This window comes from Caretta caretta, chromosome 4 (assembly GCF_965140235.1).
Source record: "Caretta caretta isolate rCarCar2 chromosome 4, rCarCar1.hap1, whole genome shotgun sequence".
NCBI classification, from domain to species: Eukaryota; Metazoa; Chordata; order Testudines; family Cheloniidae; genus Caretta; species Caretta caretta.
Genome location: NC_134209.1, coordinates 150821392 through 150840942, shown reverse-complemented (window position 1 = coordinate 150840942; position 19551 = coordinate 150821392). Strand labels below are relative to the sequence as shown.

Below are 19551 nucleotides of genomic sequence, written 5' to 3'. Positions count from 1 at the left end.
GCTGGAAAATTTTAGGTTAAATGTTTGGAAAAACTTTTATGGCCAAAAATTCCACACACACAATGCTTCTGAAGTCCACAGGGTCCCACCAGATCTCACTGGGTCTGGATTTGGCCCCGTGGTCCTGGAGGACAGTGAGACAAGATGAGACAGGAGGCTGTGGATTTGCCACCAGTGGCAATCCAAGGTTTAAGACTAGTGTACCCACATCTTCGGGCATGTCCACATGGGGTTTTTACCTTGAGTTAACAGATTCATAGATCCCAAGTCCATTCTGATCATCTAGTCGAACCTCCTATATAGCACAGGCCAGAGGCCTGCCGCAAAATAATTCCTAGAGCAGCTTTTAGGAAGAAAAATTTGTCAGTGATGGAGAATCCACCATGACCCTTGGTACATTGTTCCTCTGTTCTCCCTGCAGCGGAGTCTTTCTGAGAAGAATGCCCAAGCTAGCATGTGGCTATGGAACATTTAAAATTCAGTGATGGGGCTAGACCAAGTAATCTACCAATGAGAACACTTGACAGCTGTGTCCCTGTCTCCTGCCTACTCTTAATACACTGCAACCAATAGAACCGTTGTATGCAGATTAGTTGTAGAGGAAAAGTGATGTCTCAATGGGTCCACTTAATAGCTTCACGAGCTGTGGACTTGGTCCTATCCATAGGCTGTATAAAGCATAACAGTTACATACAAAAAGAAAGGAGTACTTGAATGCATCCGATGAAGTGAGCTGTAGCTCACGAAAGCTTATGCTCAAATAAATCAAGTTGCATACAACAATCAGTAGTAACTTATCTTAATTACAATTTAATTTCTTCAAGCATAGTGTGTGCACACAAGATTTCAGTGAATTTTAACTACACAGAAAGTTTGAAGAGTCTGTGTTATTCAGTTATTAAGATAATTAGGGACAAAGGGGAGATGCAAAATTTGTTAAAGGGCCCATTTAAAAATTTTATCTGCTAAACTAGTTAGGTTTATTTATAATATCTCAGAACATTAATTATGTATTCAAAGATAAGTGCTGGATGTTTGGGGGCTGGATATTCTGTATTTTTCATATTTAAGGCAGGGATTCAGCCTTCGGTTAGTGCACCGCTCAGTTCGACCTTCACTATGGAGCTGCAACTAGCCCCTCCATAATGGTAATCCCCATCCCTCAGGAAAATCCAATATTTCAACCTTTGCCTGGTGAAATTCTCAGATGTATTTGTTGTTTGCAGTTATATGTAAATTTTGCCATTGAAGACTCTGATATCTGTAAGTGTTCATTGCAGATATTCACGTAATTATTATTATTTTCAATTATTAGTAGTACTTCAGCAGTGCCCAGAAACACCCCAACCGTGACTGAGACCCCATTGTGCAAGGGGCTGTACAGACCTTGTTGGTAGACACAGTTTCTGCCCCAAAGATCTTAAAGTCTTGCGACTTGTGCTGTTTTGGCTAGTTGTTGTACTATTGCTTCTGTTCCCTGACTGGATCATTTTTGCAACTAACTAGCAGAGAAAGTAGAAAATTTTACAATCCAGTAGCTTTTGACCACTGTTCATTTCAATGCTTGCTCTTTATGAGTCCTCACACCAGCATGGTGAAATTCCCAGGTGTGCTGGGAGCCTGTGCGCCACTTAACCCCTCAGAATAGGACTTGATTGATTGAGAGTCCGTGTGCTCGTCTGTGCTGTGCAGCAGTGAATTTCCCCCACTAGGAAGATACAGAAGTGATGGGCTGGGTGCAGGAATCCCTCGGTGAAATTCTCTGGGCTGTGCTATGCAGGAGGTCAGATCAGATGATCATAGTGGGTCCTTCTGGCCATACAGTCTATGAATTGTCATCTAGTGTAAAATGTCAGGGGCTGCTAATCCCTTTGGAAATGCCTGTTGGCTCTTAATTCACAGACACACTCTCCTAATACACTAAACAACACTTTCCTTTCATTGTCGACAATCCTGAGCCCTGTTCCCTCTCGCTGATTTCTGTGTGGGGTGCTGAGGGGAAGGAGGTCAAAGGCACAGAAGGTAGCTAGGTACCTGATTCTCACTGAAAGTCTCCAGTTTCCATTTGAGCCTTAAATTCTCCCCCATGCACCTTGCAGGATTGGACCAGGAGAGAAGAGCATTTGTTTGTTTTCTTGAATGGGCCTGGTTCTCCATTCACACCATTTTGGCACCGGTAGAGCTCTATTGACTTCAGTGGAGTTATCCCAGTTTGCACTGACGTAGGTGAGTGAAAAGTGAGGCCCACAAGGAAACTCATAAGAACATAAGAATGGCCATAGTCGGTCAGACCAAAGGTCCATCTAGCCCAGAGTCCGATCTTTTGACAGTGGCTAATGCCAGGTGCCCCAGAGGGAATGAACAGAACAGGGGATCTATCCCCTGTTGCCCATTCCGAGCTTCTGGCAAACAGAGGCTAGGGACACCATCCCTGCCCATCCTGGCTAATAGCCATTGATGTATGAATGTATCTAGTTCTTTTTTTAACCCAGTTATAGTCTTGGCCTTCACAACATCCCCTGGCAAGGAGTTCCACAGGTTGACTGTGTGTTGCATGAAGAAATACTTCCTTTTGTATGTTTTAAACCTGCTGCTTATTAATTTCATTTGGTAACCCCTAGTTCTTGTGTTATGAGAAGGAGTAAATAACACTACCTTATTTACTTTCTCCACACCAGTCATGATTTTATAGACCTCAATCATATCCCCCCTTAGTTGTCTCTTTTCCAAGCTGAAAAGTCCCAGTCTTATTAATTTCTCCTCATATGGAAGCCGTTCCATATCCCTAATAATTTTTGTTGCCCTTTTTTGAACCTTTTCCAATTCTAATATATCTTTTTTGAGATGGGGCGACCACATCTGCACTCAGTATTCAAAATGTGGGCGTACCATGGATTTATATAGAGGTGAGCTTTAAAGAACATGTATCCGGAGGGGGGTCAGATTGAGAGGAAGGATGGTTTTGTGGATAAGGCACTGGATTGGGATTCAGGAGATCTGAGTTCAGATCCTGCCTCTTTCACGCACTGCCTGTTTGATCTCCAGGTACATCTATACTGCAGCTGGGAAGCATGATTCCCATGAGATGTATATATGCTGGGGCCTAAAAATAACAGTTTGGCTGCAGTGGCTCAGGCTAGGCAACCAAATATGTGCCTAGAGTCTCTGATGGACTCGCGCTGCTGTGACCACCCTGCTATTTGCAGGTGCTAGCATGTGTACGGCTATGCGAACCGGGAGTCACACCTCCCAGCAGTTGTGTAGACATACCCTTAGTCTCTCTGTGCCTTGCATCCCCACCTGTAGAATGGACCTGACACTGCTTCCTTTCTGCCCACCTTGGTCTGTTTAGATTGTAAGGTGTTTGGGGCCACACTGTCTCTCACTATACGCCTACCACAGTGCGATGCTGAACTTGGTTGGGGCCTCTAAGCGCTACTGTAATATAAAATAATCATGATAATTTGGAGCAGAAGGAGCAATCCTATGCTATTTGCCCAAATCATTACAAGGCTTTTTATTTTGTTGGCTAGTTGTGTCATTAGTTGTAACAAATACAAATAACTCATCCAATGACAAGCTAGTGAGGAGAACATGGGCCAAAAAAAAGAAGAGTTGAAATCTGTAAACTATTTGGAATAATTGGTTATTTGCTGTGTTTGCTACTTCCAAATCAGAGCACATATTTTACGGCTTATCCTGTTACTATTAGCTGGACGAGCTGTCGGGATCGGATATCTACAGCTGAAACTGATAGCTGATATCCCGCTCTGAAACAAAGTCCAGCCCTCCCTCTCCGCATTCCTGCGGTCGCTCCCTCGAGCATTGTGCACATCCCGGTCCATTGTGCCACTCTGGCAGAGGACGTGAAGCGGCGCTAGAGAATAATGGAATCTGGAGGGAAACGCTGCAGAGGCTCCGACGCTCTGGATCGGTTTGTAGAGCAGGCAACGGCAGTCAAGTTTCTGAGGGGACGTATTATGACATGTAAGCGGTCAGTGCAATGTGTGAGCCTGGGGGCTTTATGCTTCTGTGCAGCCTCACAAATTCCATCCAAGCCGGGTGGTCCAACGGAGCAGGCACAGCAATGGTCGTCAGGGCTCTGTTTCTGGCTCTATCGCTTTCATGGTGTGTGTCCTCAGAAAAGCCACTTTCCCGCTCTCGCCTTCCATTTCCCCTCCCACTTTTCTGGTTGTAAGCACACATGCACAGCCCAAAGCAATCCTAATGCCGGGGGGGCAGAACCAGGACAATTACCAACGCCAGTGCACATTGTAAACACAGGGCCCCTGGCCTAGCTGACTTTTGGAGAGAAGCTGTTAAAACAAACAAAAGGAAGTTTAATAGGCAGCAGGTTTAAAATAAACAAAAGGAAGTATTTCTTCCACACAACACATGGTCAGCCTGTGGAACTCCTTGCCAGAGGATGTTGTGAAGGCTAAGACTGTAACAGGGTTCAAAAAAGAACTAGATAAATTCATGGAGGATAGGTCCATCAATGGCTATTAGTCAGGATAGGTAGGGATGGTGTCCCTAGCCTGTGTTTGCCAGAAGCTGGGAATGGGTGACGGAGGATGGATAACTTGATGATTCCCTGTTCTGTTCATTCCCTCTGGGGCACCTGGCATTGACCACTGTCGGAAGACAGGACACTGGGCTAGATGGGCCTTTGGTCTGACCGACTGTTGCCGTTCTAATGTTCTTTCCCTCATCTGTTGCCAAATGTTTGCGTTATTTAGATCCAAACAAATATCCATTTTGTCCAAATTTGGGCAAGAAAGCAAAACATTCAAGGTGGAGAACTAATGACACAGTGGGGAAGAAGAAATGCTGCCTGAAATTCCCAGAGATGATCATTTTGCAGCTCTAGCCGTAAATAATTTGGGGGCTGGTCAAAGGAGACTCCTGTGATGGGTTGCACCCCTTGAAGATGCCACCTGATGTGCTGAGATACCACTGAGCCCACCTGTCCTGCTGAGCCAGGCTCTTAAGCCTCCTCTAGCACACACACAGGCTAGGCCACACTCCTCTGCAGAAAGACACAGACACTGTGATCAGCTCTGGGAAGACTCAGCTTAAGGGACTTGCCCCAGCACTCAGGTGCCCACCTCCCTTGGAGTGAAGACCCAAAGGTATATTGTTTTGCACTGTATGGAAAAATCTGCAGCGTGCAAACTCATACATTGGCCCCTCCCTCAATGTGGAAGAAGATATGCACAACTTCTTGCCCCGCCCCCCAGTTAGAAATTATAGAAACTGGGTGTAATAATAAACAAAACAAATTTTATTAACTATAAAAGGCAGATTTCAAGTGGCTAAAGCGGTAGCAAACAGAACAAAGGAGATTACTGAGCAAATAAACCAAAACACGCAAACTAAGCTTGATTCACTAAAGAAACCAGTTACAAAATGTAATTTCTCACCCTAAATGTTGAATTAGGCAGGATGCAGAGTTTCTGTAGCTCAGAGTTCTAGTTATTTCTTTCTACTGACTGGACCCCTGTCTCAGTCTGGACTCACCTCTGCCTTTCCCTTCAGGTTAGTTTCTTTTGTCCCTTCAGGTTCTTTCAGGAGTCTTTCTCCTTGGGTAGTCCATGGAGGAGAGTCTGGAATGCATTCCCTCCCAGCCTTAAATAGAATTTACATAAGGTGGGAAGCCTTTTGTTTCCAAACTTGACCTCCCACTCCTGTGAGTGGAAAATTACTAGAAGTCCAAGATAGAGTTTAGTACCAGGTGGCAGGACCACCTGACCTAGCAGTGTCACAGCTAGTCCCAGGAGAACTCTCAGGAAGAAGAGAGATTAATATCTTCAGTCTTCTTGTTTCTTCCTAATGGGCCATCAGCCCTGTCTGGCTTTTTCATTATTGTACCTGAAGGACTAGTTGTGGGTGACACCCAAAAAAGCACATCTGAAATACAGCAACATGGTCAATATTCCTAACTTCAGATACAGAAATGATACGGGCATACAAATTGGATAATCACATTCAGTAAACCATAACCTTTCCAATGGTACCTTACATGAGCCATCTTGCGTAAAGTACATCTCAGTTATGTCATATCCATATCATAAGCATGTTTCCATAAAGGATACGGCGTGTAACGTCACAACTCCGACCCTCCCACCACACTTTTTTCATCGCCTGAAGAAGGACGAGCAGGATTTTCCTCCTCTTTAATTCTGCACCCTCACGTCCATGCTGCTGGTCTGTGCTGCTGCATGTACAGCACTTCATTGCTTCATTTTCCTGAAGGATCCACCAAGGTGATATGAGAATGGGTGGAATGACCCTGTAACAGAGTGCTGGCCCTTTAAGGAGAAGCCCAGGCCTATAATGACTGCAGCCTAGAATGGAGGTTGGGACAGCAAGGAATTCTGGGATAAGGGGGCAGGGCTATAAAAAGGGACACTTCCTGCCCATAGACACCTGGAGGGAGCAGGTGCCAGCCACCCTGTTACAGGCCCCAATACACTTGTGTTGTGTGCGGTCCATGATCAGCCAGAAGGGAAACCGATGGGAGCACATGACAGGCTGCTGCCTGTCTTCTGGCTGCCCCTTCGCTGCTCCGTGATGGGAACTGTGGGAATCTTCTAGGATCAGGGGTCTGGTCCATGGGCCAGATTCATCACTGGTGTAACTCTGTTGACATCAGTGTGGTTGATATGCCTCCATGCCCTGTCTCAGCAATGGCTGTAACCTCCAGCCCTGAGATTTTCAATGCATAGGGGTAACCTGCTGCATGATGCTTGAGGGTGAGGGCTATGTGTGACACTGCTTTTAACAGTGAATGGGAGCTTTTTGTGTGTGTGTGTGTGGGGGGGGGGGGGGATTTCACACAGAGCAGTTAAAGAATTGCCTGCATGGATGATCATTTAAAAGTAAGCCACAACATCTCCTGGCCTGGCCCTACTGAGCCCTAACACAATCTGTGTTCCCATCCAGCGTTAGGTCTCACACATGCCATCCCCCATAACGGCAAACACATCCACCTGACGTTAGACTTTGGTAGGTTGGAAAGCAAAGAACTGATTTTTGTCTCTTTAACGTTACTGTTTACTTATTAGCACCGTAATTAAGTGTACTCATACAGGGAGGAGTGGGGTCTAATGGTTAAAGCAGGGGACTGCATCTCAAGGCTCCTGGGTTGTATTGCTGGCCCTACTACTGACTCCCTGTATGGTTTTGGACAAGTCCCTTAGCCTGTCTATCAAAAAGCCATCCAACCAGCTCTAATAATGATACTGATCTATCTCAGAGGAGGTTGTGAGGTTTACCTCATTCACATCTGTAGAGTGAAACACACCCCTATGCGAGGGCCTGCACAAAGACCATGTGCTCTTTTAAGTCCCTTTTAAGTCTTGTTTTGAGGGCGTAAGTAGGATTTAAGGGCACATATGCCTTTGGCTGGCCCTTTCCACAGGGCTGAATTTGAGCCCTGATTCAGGAAGGAATTTAAGTTTAGACTTAAATCCCATAGACTTCAATACTGTGATTAAAATTAAGCACATACTTGAGCGCTTTGCTGAATCAAGGCCTTAGTCTCAAAAAGGCTTAGAGATCCTCTGCTGCAAAGTGCCATGTGTTTGTAAAACGCTGTTATTTATTAGACCTTCTTAGAATGTGAATTAATTTCTCTTTAACATAACCCTTCATTTTGCCTTATCACAGTACTCCCTTCCGATATGTCACTTGGTAAAATAAAATGGATTGTTAGATTGTAAAGTGAGAAGGGACCGCTGTGAAAATCTAACCTGACCTCCTGCATAACGCAGGCCAGGGGATTTCCCAGTATTAATTCCTATTTGAACTAGAGCAGATCTTTTGATTTAAAAATTGCCAGGGATGGAGAATCCACCACCACCTTCGGTAAGTTGTTCCAGTGATTAATTAAACTCACTGTGAAAAATGTCCAGTCTGAATTTGTCCAGCTTCAACTTCCAGCCATCGGATCATGTTAGACCTCTGCCCGCTAGACTGAAAAGCCCATTGTTAAATATCATTGTTCAATAGCCCATGTAGGTATTTATAGACTGGGATCGAGTCACCCCATGACCTTCTCTTTGTTAAGCTAAATAGGATGAGCTAAATAGATTCATGTGTTGCTCTTCTTTAGTGCCTTTTATGCAGGGATCTCAGCACTTTTTACACATTAACCAATTCCCCTGAGCATCGCTGTGAGGTAGGTAAAGATTATCCCCATTTTACAGATCGGGGAGGCCAAAATGGAGGCACAGAGCAGTGAATTCCCCTGGCAGCCATGGGAGTCGTGACTGCTCAGCATGTCTGAAAAATTAAGCCACTCAGGGCTTGATCTGATGCTTGCTGTTATCATTGGCAAAGCTTCCATCAGAATCAGGGCCTTACTGCGGTGTCTGTCTATGGATCATGGTGCTGACTTGAGGCATCCAGCTGTGAAAAGTCTCAGCCCAAATGACTTGCCCATGGCCATGTTCCCAAGGACAGAGGCCCAGCACATGGTAAATGTCCCACTTACGTCTGCTGTCGGGTTAAGTGCGACTCCAGTGACTCCTTGGCCCGATGCTGGATCTCTGCCCAGGAGATGGATTCCACCCCTGCTGAGTCAGTAGCCGAGCTGGAAATAGAAACCCAGACTCCCAGTCCTGCCCTCTGATCAGTACACAGCCTGGCTTCCCAGATAAGACTCTTAAAGTGCTTTTGGCTGTTGCCTTATGATTAAATCAAATCCCCCTAGCCAGTCACTTGCGTGTTGGGTCCTTTGCTTTAACTGGCTTTTCCATTTGCAGGCAAAACGATTAATGTCCTTCGCTATTAACATTCCAGCTGCTTCCTCTGGCTTTTTTTCTTTTCTTCTTCTTCTTTTTGTAACATCAGTAGAAATCAGCAAAAATATCTAACCAAATGCTTTGTCTTGGGGCTGCAGAAGATACCGTGGGTAAGTCGTGAGATTAGTTTAAGTGCTTTCTTTGTAACTTGGTACCTGTGGAATGTCATAATAAAGCCAGGTTGGTTAGGACCTAGATTTTTAAACAATAAAACAAGGGGAGTGATGAAAGGCAAGACTTAAAAAAAAGGAGGCAGCAGAGGCCTCAGAGCTAATTTATGTAATATTGCAATTAAAGACGCTGTCTATTCAAGACAGCAATTTGAAGCCTGCACTGTTGGCTTAAAATCTAAATCCAATAAACCTCTACTATGATTCCTCCATTAGGTCAGTGTGATGGAATTTTGTGGACTTCTAAAATAAGACATCATTAGTTTTCAGGAATGTTTCATGAATCACGGTCAAAGCCCCTTCATCTTTGCTTGCATAAATTTCAAAATTGTGCACTTATAATAAAATAATACATATTTTCTGAACCCGACAGCCAGCTTTCTCCTTGGAATAATATCCGCAGTCCTGAAAGCCCATTAGCCCTCCCAGTTTACATAACTGATGAGGTGCAATCTCCTTACTGGCTTTGAGTCTCCTGCCATTCCTTTCAAAAGTCTAAGCTTATTGGATTGGTGATTTCTGTTTATTGTATAGATCTGCATGGTTGTTACGTTCGTCTAGAGAGAGGTGGAATTTCTTGGGGTCCAGGTTTGTTTTAAGGGATCTATCTAGTTAATACTACGGTAGTGTCTAGGAGACCCAGGCATGGACCTTGGCCCCCTTGTGCTAGGTGCTGTACAAACAGAACAAAAATGCAGTTCTGTCCCCAGAAAGTTTACAACCTAAGCTTAGAGTTGGGGGTAGGTTTTATTTATGAGATATCCCAGCACATATCCTCAGCATTCTGAGACATGTAGCCCTATTGGTCTGGGGGCTATTATTATAACCCATCCTTCCTTCTACATGGAGATCCCCAGCGGAGGGCCACCAAGATTGGCAAAAAGCTGCCATCTGGAAACAAATTCTGATGGCTTCTTCTCCAGAACATCTTTGACCCACTCCTGGGGTGAGATTCACCACTGTGCAGAGAGGTTTAGGCACCACTTAGAGTCCTGAATGCCTAAGTGTTGTCTGACAACCTCTGTCTTGGCCACCATACTGGGGATTGACCCAGCAACCAGGGACCCTCAGAGCTAAAAGAAAGACTCTATACAGCTTGGGCTAAAGAGCCAGGTTCTGTAACATATCAAGTCCAAACTACTGAGTTTGGCTGGTCGGGAGTGTGTAAAAACCACACCCCCTCGCCAACATAGCTACAGTGGCAAGGTGTGGATGCAGCGATGCTGACAAAAGAGTGCTTTTTTGGGCATAGCTAAAGTCATTTGGGGAGGTGGTGTTACTATGCCGGCAGGAAAACTCTGTCTGTTGGCACACACTGCGTCCTCACCAGGGGGCTCTGCTGATGTAGCTACACTGGTTGAGCTGTATCAGAAGAGCCTGTTTAGTGCAGACAAGGCTACAGCCTCGCTGTTCTGTGGCTCAGGCCCAAAGGGGAACATGTAACACCCACTGGGTGCATGGGTTTTGTGCTGGCTCTGTGCACAGGGGTGAATATCAACCATAGCGATTACGTTAAAGGGCGTGGTTTTCGCCGGGTGGTTTCCCAAGGGAGATACTTTATTTTTTTCCCCCTCCTCCAGGAGGAAGAGTTCATCGACTGGTGGAGCAAGTTCTACGCTTCAACAGGGGAAAGAGAGAAATGCGGCGGCTACTTAGAGAAGGGCTTTGACACAATGAAGGTAACTTCATCTCCTTGTGGCTGAGGCCTTGCAGCAGCTGGCTGATACTGGTTGTCTGTGGAGTGAGATTTATTTTAAAAGGGGAGCGCCAGTAGAGGGGTGTTTTTTCCAGACTTGATTCCGACATCAGTGGGAGTTTTGCTGTTGATTTCAACGGGAGCTGGGTTGGGTCCTTGGGACGCGGCATGACTCCCATGTGTAAAGTTAAGCACATGGGTGGAGCTGGTTGTGAAGCCCTCTCCCACCCCCTCCCAAAAAAACCCAACACTTTTTTTGGACAAAATTAAAGTGCTACACATTTTGGCCGACAACCAAAATATTTACATTTAGAAATGCTGCCGGGGTGCCTCATGGAAGCTGTAGTTTCTGTGTCTCATGCTTCCAATCTCCTCTATAGACCCGGCTGCCTGGTCGGACTGCATGTCCCATAATGCACAGTCTCCCCTCTTGGAGAAGGGTGGCAGTGCATCATGGGAGTCCTTGGCCATGGGGGATGTAGTCTGGCTGGGAAGCCCAGCCCATAGAAGAGAAGGGGGACATGAGACAATTGAACTACAAGTCTCATGAGGCACTGAGGCACCCTTCCTTAACTGAAGTATTTCTCTTTAGGGGTGTTCCCTTTTTTTGGGTGAAAAATCCAAATTTCCTCCAGCAAACAAACATTATTCAGAAAAAATTTGTTTGTTGAAAAGCCATATTTCTGATGAAAAACAGTTTCAACAGCTGGACAATTTTTGATCAGCTATATGCACAAGTAGCTGTTTGCAGCGTCGAGGCTTATAGGCTGGGTGTGGCAGGGAGCTACCAGTCTACAAGTATTAGAAGAGTGTGGGGTGGCCACTCATGCATTCCCAGAATACTCATCATTCTTGTACCAATGGGCCTGCCCCCGCCGGCGTGATCTCACATGCATGGCGTTTGTGAGGTCACACCAGTGGGGGCGCAGTGGCACGCTTTCAAAATAGCATCCCCCATCGGATATTGGACAAAACCATGTCTGGTTTTGTTTCAGCACTGGGGCTGGGAACAACTAACCACCCAAAAAGAGGACTGTCTGGTTTATAACCGAACAAATGACCTGCCTAGGAGAGCGTGTACCCCAAGGGAGGAGAGGAATTGTTAAGGCTAGTACAAGAGGGATGAATGAAATCCTCATCCCACAGTGACGAGTGTATCATAACAACCCCCGTTGAATTTAAAACAGAGAAATCATCACCTGACTGCCAGGAATGGTGCGATCCCTTGGGCTATGAAAAACCCTCCATAGGGAAGCAGCGGGAGCCCTGTTGCTTGAGGATAGGTCTACACGGGAATTAATAACCCATGGCTGGTCTGTGCCAATTGACTTAGGCTCTCGGGGCTTGGGCTAAGGGGCTGTTGCCTTGTTGTGTGTGTGGGTCAGGCTCAGGATGGATCCCAGACTCTAGGCCCATGCTAGCGAGGAGGGTCCCAGAGCCCAGGCTGCAGCCCAAGCCCATACATTTTCACCTCAATTGGCCAGCCCCGTGAGCCAGAGTCAGCTGACATGCAGATATCTAATTGCATTCAGGGCATACCCTGAGTCATTTAAAACCTCAAAGTGCTTGGAGAGTGACAATCCCACATTGGCCTCAAGGGACAGTCTAGGTCAGTGGTTTCAACCTGTGGTCTGCGGACCCCTAGGGGGCGGGTCTGCAGACAATGTCTAAGGGCTCCATGAAAGGTCATTGTTACCATAGTGATCTGAAAGACTTTCTTTAGGGCTCTGGGTGTAAGGCAATACAGAGGCATCCATGGTATTCTGCAGATGGTGTGCACCTTGTACTTTATGGGTGAAATTCATCCTTTTACTCAGAGGGGTTTTCCTCCTTAGGTCTACGAGACAGAGCTGGAGAATATGGAGGAATTTGAGAAGCTCTCCGACTTCTGCCACACCTTCAAGCTCTACCGCGGCAGAACACAGGACGTTAACGAAGATCCCTCCGTGGTGGGGGAATTCAAGGTCCGACGGCCACTCTTTATACCCAGAGTCACTTGACCTAGCAATAGTCAATTGGAAACTAGCAGCGAATCCCTCTAACGCCTTCCCGTGAATATTTCTTTGTTATAAAGCAGGGAAGGATCTGTTGGACCCCGGGCCTGACAGAAGTTGGGAACGTTGCAGAGGGCAGAGCAGACAAGAGTTGGTGCTTAACATGCTGGATGCGATGCGTGTGTCTACACTGCAAACACAGGGTGTGATTTCAGCTCATGTAGACCTACCCCAGCTAGCTCTAATTTAGCTAGTGTAGGTCGCAGAGCAATGAAGCCATGGAAGCTTGTTCAGCAAGGGCTAACCCCATGAATAATTACCCAGGGTTCCAGGTGGCTTTGTACAGTGGCTTCACTGCACCCCTGTCTGAGCTCGCTAGTTCGAAGCTAGGTGGGCTCTGATTGTTCGAGTTGCAATGACGCGCTGTGATTACAATAGAGCGAGGCTTGGCAGAATTCGATTTTTATTTTTTTTAATAATTTCGGCAGCTAATGTCAATGCTTATTTTGTTTGTCCCCCCCCCCCCCAGCCCTATTTTTATTTACTGAAATGTTCACAGTTGCGTGAAGTTATGGGTTGGAAGCATTTGTTTTCATTTTTATCAGTTTAAAGTTTCACAGTTGCAGGGAAGTGTGGAGGGCCAGACGATGAGGGTGTCAGATAATTATTTAATGACAAGAGACAAGGAGATGAAAAAAGTTAAAGCTTTATAATAGTTAAAACACAATCTGTCAACATTGTATGTCATAGAATCATAGGGTTAGAAGGGACCACGAGGGTCAGCTAGTCTGACCCCCTGCCAAGATGCAGGATTGCTTGTGTCTAAACCATCCAAGACAGATGGCACTGCCGTATGCAGTGTAGCTGTAGCTGTGTCGGTCCCAGAATATTAGAGAGACAAGGAGGGTGAGGAAATATCTTTTATTGGACCAACTTCTGGTGGTGAGAGACAAGCTTTGGAACCACACAGAGCTCTTCTTCAGGCCTGGGAAAAGTACTCCCAGCCTCCCAGATAAAGGCAAGGTGGAACACATTGTTTAGCATAAGTAGTTAGGACATATTGTAAGGGACCATTCGAAGTAGAATGGCCCGTTAGCACCTCTGCAGTCAGAGGACAAAAAGAGGGGTGTTAGTGGGTTACAGGTTGTGGTAATAGGCCAGAAATCCAGTGTCTCTGTTCAGTCCATGGGTTTTTGTGTCTAGCAGAGTAATGAATCATTGGTGTTGATCACTGTAGCAGGAGAGATATGGCTGCAGGTTTTGTATCTTGTTCTAGCAAGGCCTGGTGCTGCTTTGAGTTGGCATGTCCTGGTCTGTGGGGAGCTTGCTTCTGATGATGAGCTTGCAGAGGTTGCGGGGTTGTTTTAAGGCCAGAAGTGGAGGTTCAGGAAAGATTTATTTTAGGATGGAGTACCCATCAAGTATGGATTGTAGTTGTTTGATGAAACCCTATATAGGTTCCAGGGTGGGGTGGTACCTGACAACCAACTCAGAGCAGCACCAGACCCTGCTGGAACAACAGAGTAAAACCTGCAGACATATCTTCACTGCTACAATGATCAACACCCCCCACAACACACCTTTCAAGATCCCTTCATCCTACACATGCCCATCACAACATGTTCCGTACCTCATCCAGTGCACTAAATGCCCCAATAACCACCATGTGGGTGAAACCAGACAGTCACTGCGCTCTCAAATGAACTCACACAGAAAAATGATAAAAGACAAAAGCAACCCATCACCTGTGGGCGAACACTTTTCACGAAGCGATCGCTCTGCATCTGACCTCTCAGTCCTCATCCTCAGAGGAAACCTGCACAACACTTTCAAAAGACGGCTACAAAACACTAAGCCTTGGTCTCCACTGCGGAATTACTCTGAGACAGCTATGTTGCTGAGCTCAGGTGGGTGAATAATCCATACTCCTGAGCAACGTCGTTATACTGACCTAAGCGCTGGTGTAGACGTCTCCCACTGACACAGCTACCACCTCTCGCGGAGGCGGAGTTGTGAAGCTGATGGGAGAGCTCTCTCCTGTCTTCACTAGAAGCCCGACAGCAGCACAGCTGAATTGGTGTAGTGGCACACGATGCAAATTTCTCACGTAGACCTGCCCTTAAAATCACGGACGGAAGAGAGACACTGGATTTCTGGTTTATTACAACAATCCGTAACCCACTAACCCCCTCTTTTTGTCCTGTGACAACAGGAGCGTTAATGGACCGCTTCACCTGGAATGATCCCTTACAATATGTGCTAACTATTTATGCTAAACAATCTGTTCCACCTTGCCTTTTGCTGTGTCGCTGGGTGTACCTTTCCCAGACCTGAAGAAGAGCTCCTTAGGTCTGTCTACACAGCAAAGAAAAATCTGCAGCTAGCCCATGCCAGCTGACTTGGGCTCACGGGACTCGGGCTGTGGGACTGTTTCACTGCTGTGTAGACCTTCCGGCTTGGGCTGGAACCTGAGCTCTGGGACCCTCGCACTTCGCAAGGTCCTCCATCCAGAGCCCAGACACCTACACAGCAATGAAACAGCCCCAAAGCCCGAGTCCCGTGAGCTCGAGTTGGCTGGCATGGGCCAGCTGCGGGATGCTAGTTGTTGTGTAGACACACCTGGTGTGTCTCAAAAGCCTGTCTCACCAACGGACGTTGGTTCAATAAAAACCAGACCCACCTTGTCTCTCTGACATCATTTGTCAAAATTGTAGCAGCATTTTTCTTACTTGGCCTGTCTGTAAATTTAGATTATTATCGATGGAAGTACTTTTTGTTGGTTTCTGTGTGTCCGGTGAAATAGATGTTTATCGGCATTTACCAATAAGAATCAAACACTTCCATGTCGAAGTGTGGACAAACCCCAGGTCACCTCTAGAGCCCATGTTATGGATAAGATGTTAAAGTCTTGATGCAATGGCCTGTTGTTATTTATTTGTATTACAATAACACCTAGAAGCCCTGGTCTGCTCCACCCCATTGTGCTAGGAGCTGTACAAACAGAGAACAAACAGACAATCCCTGCCCCAAAGTTCTTACAATCTAAGTAAGAAGAAGTTGCACTTAACACCACTGTAGTGTGGCTGGCAGAGGGCAGCTGCTGTGTTTCACTTAGAGGGGGCAGCATTTCAGTGGTGGGCAAGTGATTCTCCATAGTGTGTGTGGGAGAGAGAATGTGCATTGTACGCTGTCACCAGAGTGCTTTGGGATCCTGCCGAATGAAAAATTTTGTAGAAGCAGACTGGATTGGTGCTTACTAGGATGAAAGATTTATTATTAGCATCCCCATGGAGAACTGGTCAAACAGTATACAAACAAACGCAATCAGAGTAAGGTCTGACTGCCTTATTCCCTGGCGATGGCTACATTCTGAACTGATACAGGCTTAGACATAATCCGTGTGGAAAATCACATCTGGAGTCAGCACTGCCTGTGGCTGACTGGGTCAAAACAGTGGCGCATCTTTCTTCCCTGGGGTGGGGACAGCATGTGTGTGAGAGAGCTGCCAGGCTGTCTACGCAAGTGCTTGGAGCCAGTCCCTTCAGGGCACTCACTCCACTGGTCTCTCTTTGAATGGCTCTGTAGCAAATGATGCTTTGTGCATGTAAAGCACCTTTTCATCTGAGGATCTCGGCGCCTTAAAAACATTAAGAGCTCAGTTCTCATTTGCACTAATGGTCCTTTGCACCATTCTGGCATCGTAAGGGGACAAATGACAGCAGCGTAAATGAGAATCAAGATCTAAGTAATTCTGCCTCAGATGTCCCTTGCATAGTAATTAAGAGCATATAGGATATGTCTACACTGCAAATAGACACCTGCGACTGGCCCATGCAGGCTTGCAGGGCTCTGGGCTAAGGGGCTGTTTAATTGTGGTATAGACATTCAGGCCCGGGCTGGCATCTGGGCTCTAGGACTCTGCTAAGGGGGAAGGCCCCTCTTGCGTGCCCGAGTCAGCTGGCATGGGCCAGCCCTGGGTGTCTAACTGCAGCGTAGACTTACCCTTTGGCATCACTTTACCTATCTACTACTGACTCGCGGCCCCCTCTGGGTTGAAACACCGCAGCTGTTTAACAGCTTTAGGACAGGAAGTGAAGGATCGTGCCCGCATTCAGTGTGGCACTCTGTCCCCCTCTGGTGGTGTGCAGGACACAGAAAGAAGTTGCGGAGCTTGCTGTCTCTTTAGCTCAGGCAGCAGAAGGGTACACGTAAAGATTCTGAGGTTCCATCCTTCCTGCTGACGTCCTGCCTGGGGATGTGGTGTTACACAAGCAGCATTGCACTGATTTGCCCTGAGTTCAGTCAGTTGCCAGCTGTTAGCATTTGTAGTGTAACACGCCCGTATGTGCACACATGTGGATGCTCAATGTCTTCTCAGGGCTCGTTCAAAATGTACCCCCTCCCAGATGACCCAAGTGTGCCGGTCCCACCACGCCAGTTCCATCAGCTCCCAGCCAAAGGACCCCAGGAGTGTCTCATCAGGGTCTACATCATCCGTGCCTTTGACTTGCAACCCAAGGACTCCAATGGAAAGGTATCCTTCAGGGGAGCACCTGGGAGATGTGGCAATGAGGCTGAGGGCAGAAATCGCGGAGTGGAATTCCATGGCCTGTGTCAGGAGTGGCAGAAACACCCTAAAAAATGGGGGAGGGGGCACAGGTGCCTGAACCATCCCTTCTCCCTGGGGCCTCGCCCTCGTACCACCCATTCCCCCTGAGGCCCTGCCCTTGTTCCGCCCCTTTCCCCGAGGCCACGCCCTCACACTGCCTCTTCCTCCAAGACCCCGCTCTTGTGATGCCTCTTTCCCCCAAGACCCCAACCCCGCTCGCTTCTCTCTGCCCCCTCCCCCTGTTGCTCACTCTTCTGGCCTTGGCATCTAGGAAGAAACTAACACCAACTTGCTCTTCAAAGTGCCTTTTCCATGGTTCTGAAGCCCCAGGGCCTAAGCTCTCCTGTATTGTTGTTGGGATTTTCAATAGGGCGGGATGCAATATCCAAATTCATTTCTGGCCAAAATTTCAAAGGAAGCAAAAATTACCTTCAAAAAAATTTTTTTTGCAGAAAACTTCAGAAACACCCTTTTTTTTTTTTTTTTGGACAAAAATTTAAAATGAAAAGAAAATTGGTTTTGGGTCAAACGAAAAATTTCCATTTTGTTTCTGCTTTTAAAAATGACAAAAAACATTTTCTGAAACTCCCTCCCCGCTCGCCCTGGAAATGGTTAAAAAATGGAGAGAAGGAAAGGGAGGAAAAACCAAAAATGAAAATCAATTTTTTTTTTCAGTTTTCAAAAACTGAAATGAAACGAAAACTTTCCTTTCCATAGAGGAACTTTCCTTCAAAGAATTTCAGTGAAATCAGAAGTGTTTTGGGTGGGAAAGCCATTTTCTGTCAAAAAAAGAAATCATTAGAGGTTCAACCATCTCCCCTTCCCAGCATGCTCTGATTCTTCCTGCCTGATGCAGCCAGGAGAAAACTGGCTGCTTCTTACTCAGTGCCCGTGCTCCTTGTGTGTCTTTGAGTTACGTCTTCTGACTTAGCTAACTGAGGGCTTCTCCATCCTTCCCTTCTAAAAAACTTGTGGGACAGTGAAAACGCCCTGAGGATCTCAGCATGGGTTCTTCCCCTCCACGCTGGAGTCCCTGGCTATTATCTCCCTGGGAGAAGGCCATTTGCTGATCTGAAATAAAGTAAGGGGATGTGTCCCTTTAAGAGTGGGATCATGCATAGTGTAACCCACAAACCTTCTGGGTGTGGTGCTCTGTCCCATCTAGTGGCACCTAGACGACTTAGAGCTTAATGAGTCTGCTACAGCGTTAGCTAAAGGTCATGTGGCTTTTAGCTTATGCAGTAGAGGTTCACGCATTTAGCTCCAGAGGTCCCAGGTTCAATCCTGCCCACTGACGACCAAGGTCTGTCGGTGTTACATAAGCACTGACTTTGATTTTTCCCCAGGAGTGCTCCACCCCTGCTCCGCCTTGAGGCCCCACCTCACTTTGCCCCCTTCCCAGAGGCCCCACCCTTGCTCCGTCTCTTCCTGCCCCTGCTCCAACCCTCCCTTGAGGACCTCGCCGCTCACTGCTCTCTGCCCTCCCCCAAGTGCCTCCCCCAGCCGCCAAACAGCTGATTGGCAGCCCTGCCAATCAGTGGTGGCTGGTGGGTGCTGATCACCCACTATTTTTTCCCCATGGGTGCTTGAGCCCCAGAGCACCCATGGAGTCGGCGCCTATGGGGTAATGAGATCTAAAAGGCAACTCTGGTAAGCCCCTTCTATGCTGCCCCCTCAGTTGCTCATCCCCACTGCCTGTCCGTGGGCAGGCAAGGCCTGGCACAGGGGTCGCAGCTGGATCAGCCAGTGCTAACACCTTTGGGAATTTGTTCTGAACAGCAAAGGGCCAGATTCCGCCCCCCCTTGCTGATGTGGGGTGTTACGCAAGAGTCTGTTCATGGAATAAGGGGTTGATCCATATGACTAAGGGTGGCAGAATCTGCTCCTTAGTGATTAGTATTGTTGTTGAAGATGAGTCTGTAGCAGCCCCACCTCCTCTGTTGTTTCTTTCCTCCTGTCTCTGTAGTGTGACCCCTATGTGAAGATTTTGGTGGGAAAGAAATCCATAAATGACCAGGACAATTACATCCCATGCACGCTGGAGCCCGTCTTCGGAAAGTATGTTTCTCTTTCGCTTCAGTTCCAGATGGGGATGGTGGGACTTGCCTCCCAAGGCAGGATCACAAGCAGACCAGAAAGAGCAGGAAAAGGAGAGGAAGGCAAAGGCTGGTGTCAGAGAGCACAGATGGTCTTGTGACTAAGGCAGTGCTTTGGGACTTGCAAGGTTTTAGTTCAGTTCCTGACTCTGTGTGATCCTGGGCGAGTCATTTACTTT

At 46.9% G+C, this 19551-nt stretch overlaps 1 protein-coding gene across 7 annotated transcripts in view; it reads left to right on the top strand.

Annotated features, from left to right (window-relative positions):
- DYSF (dysferlin) overlaps positions 1–19551 on the top strand; it is a 304292-nt gene that overhangs the window by 231963 nt on the left and 52778 nt on the right. For all 7 annotated transcript variants that reach the window (XM_075128161.1, XM_075128162.1, XM_075128163.1 and 4 more), the window contains 4 exons: positions 10558–10656; positions 12509–12637; positions 17046–17201; positions 19243–19334. In XM_075128161.1, coding sequence (XP_074984262.1) covers positions 10558–10656; positions 12509–12637; positions 17046–17201; positions 19243–19334 — 476 coding nt within the window. The remainder of the gene's footprint in view (positions 1–10557; positions 10657–12508; positions 12638–17045; positions 17202–19242; positions 19335–19551) is intronic.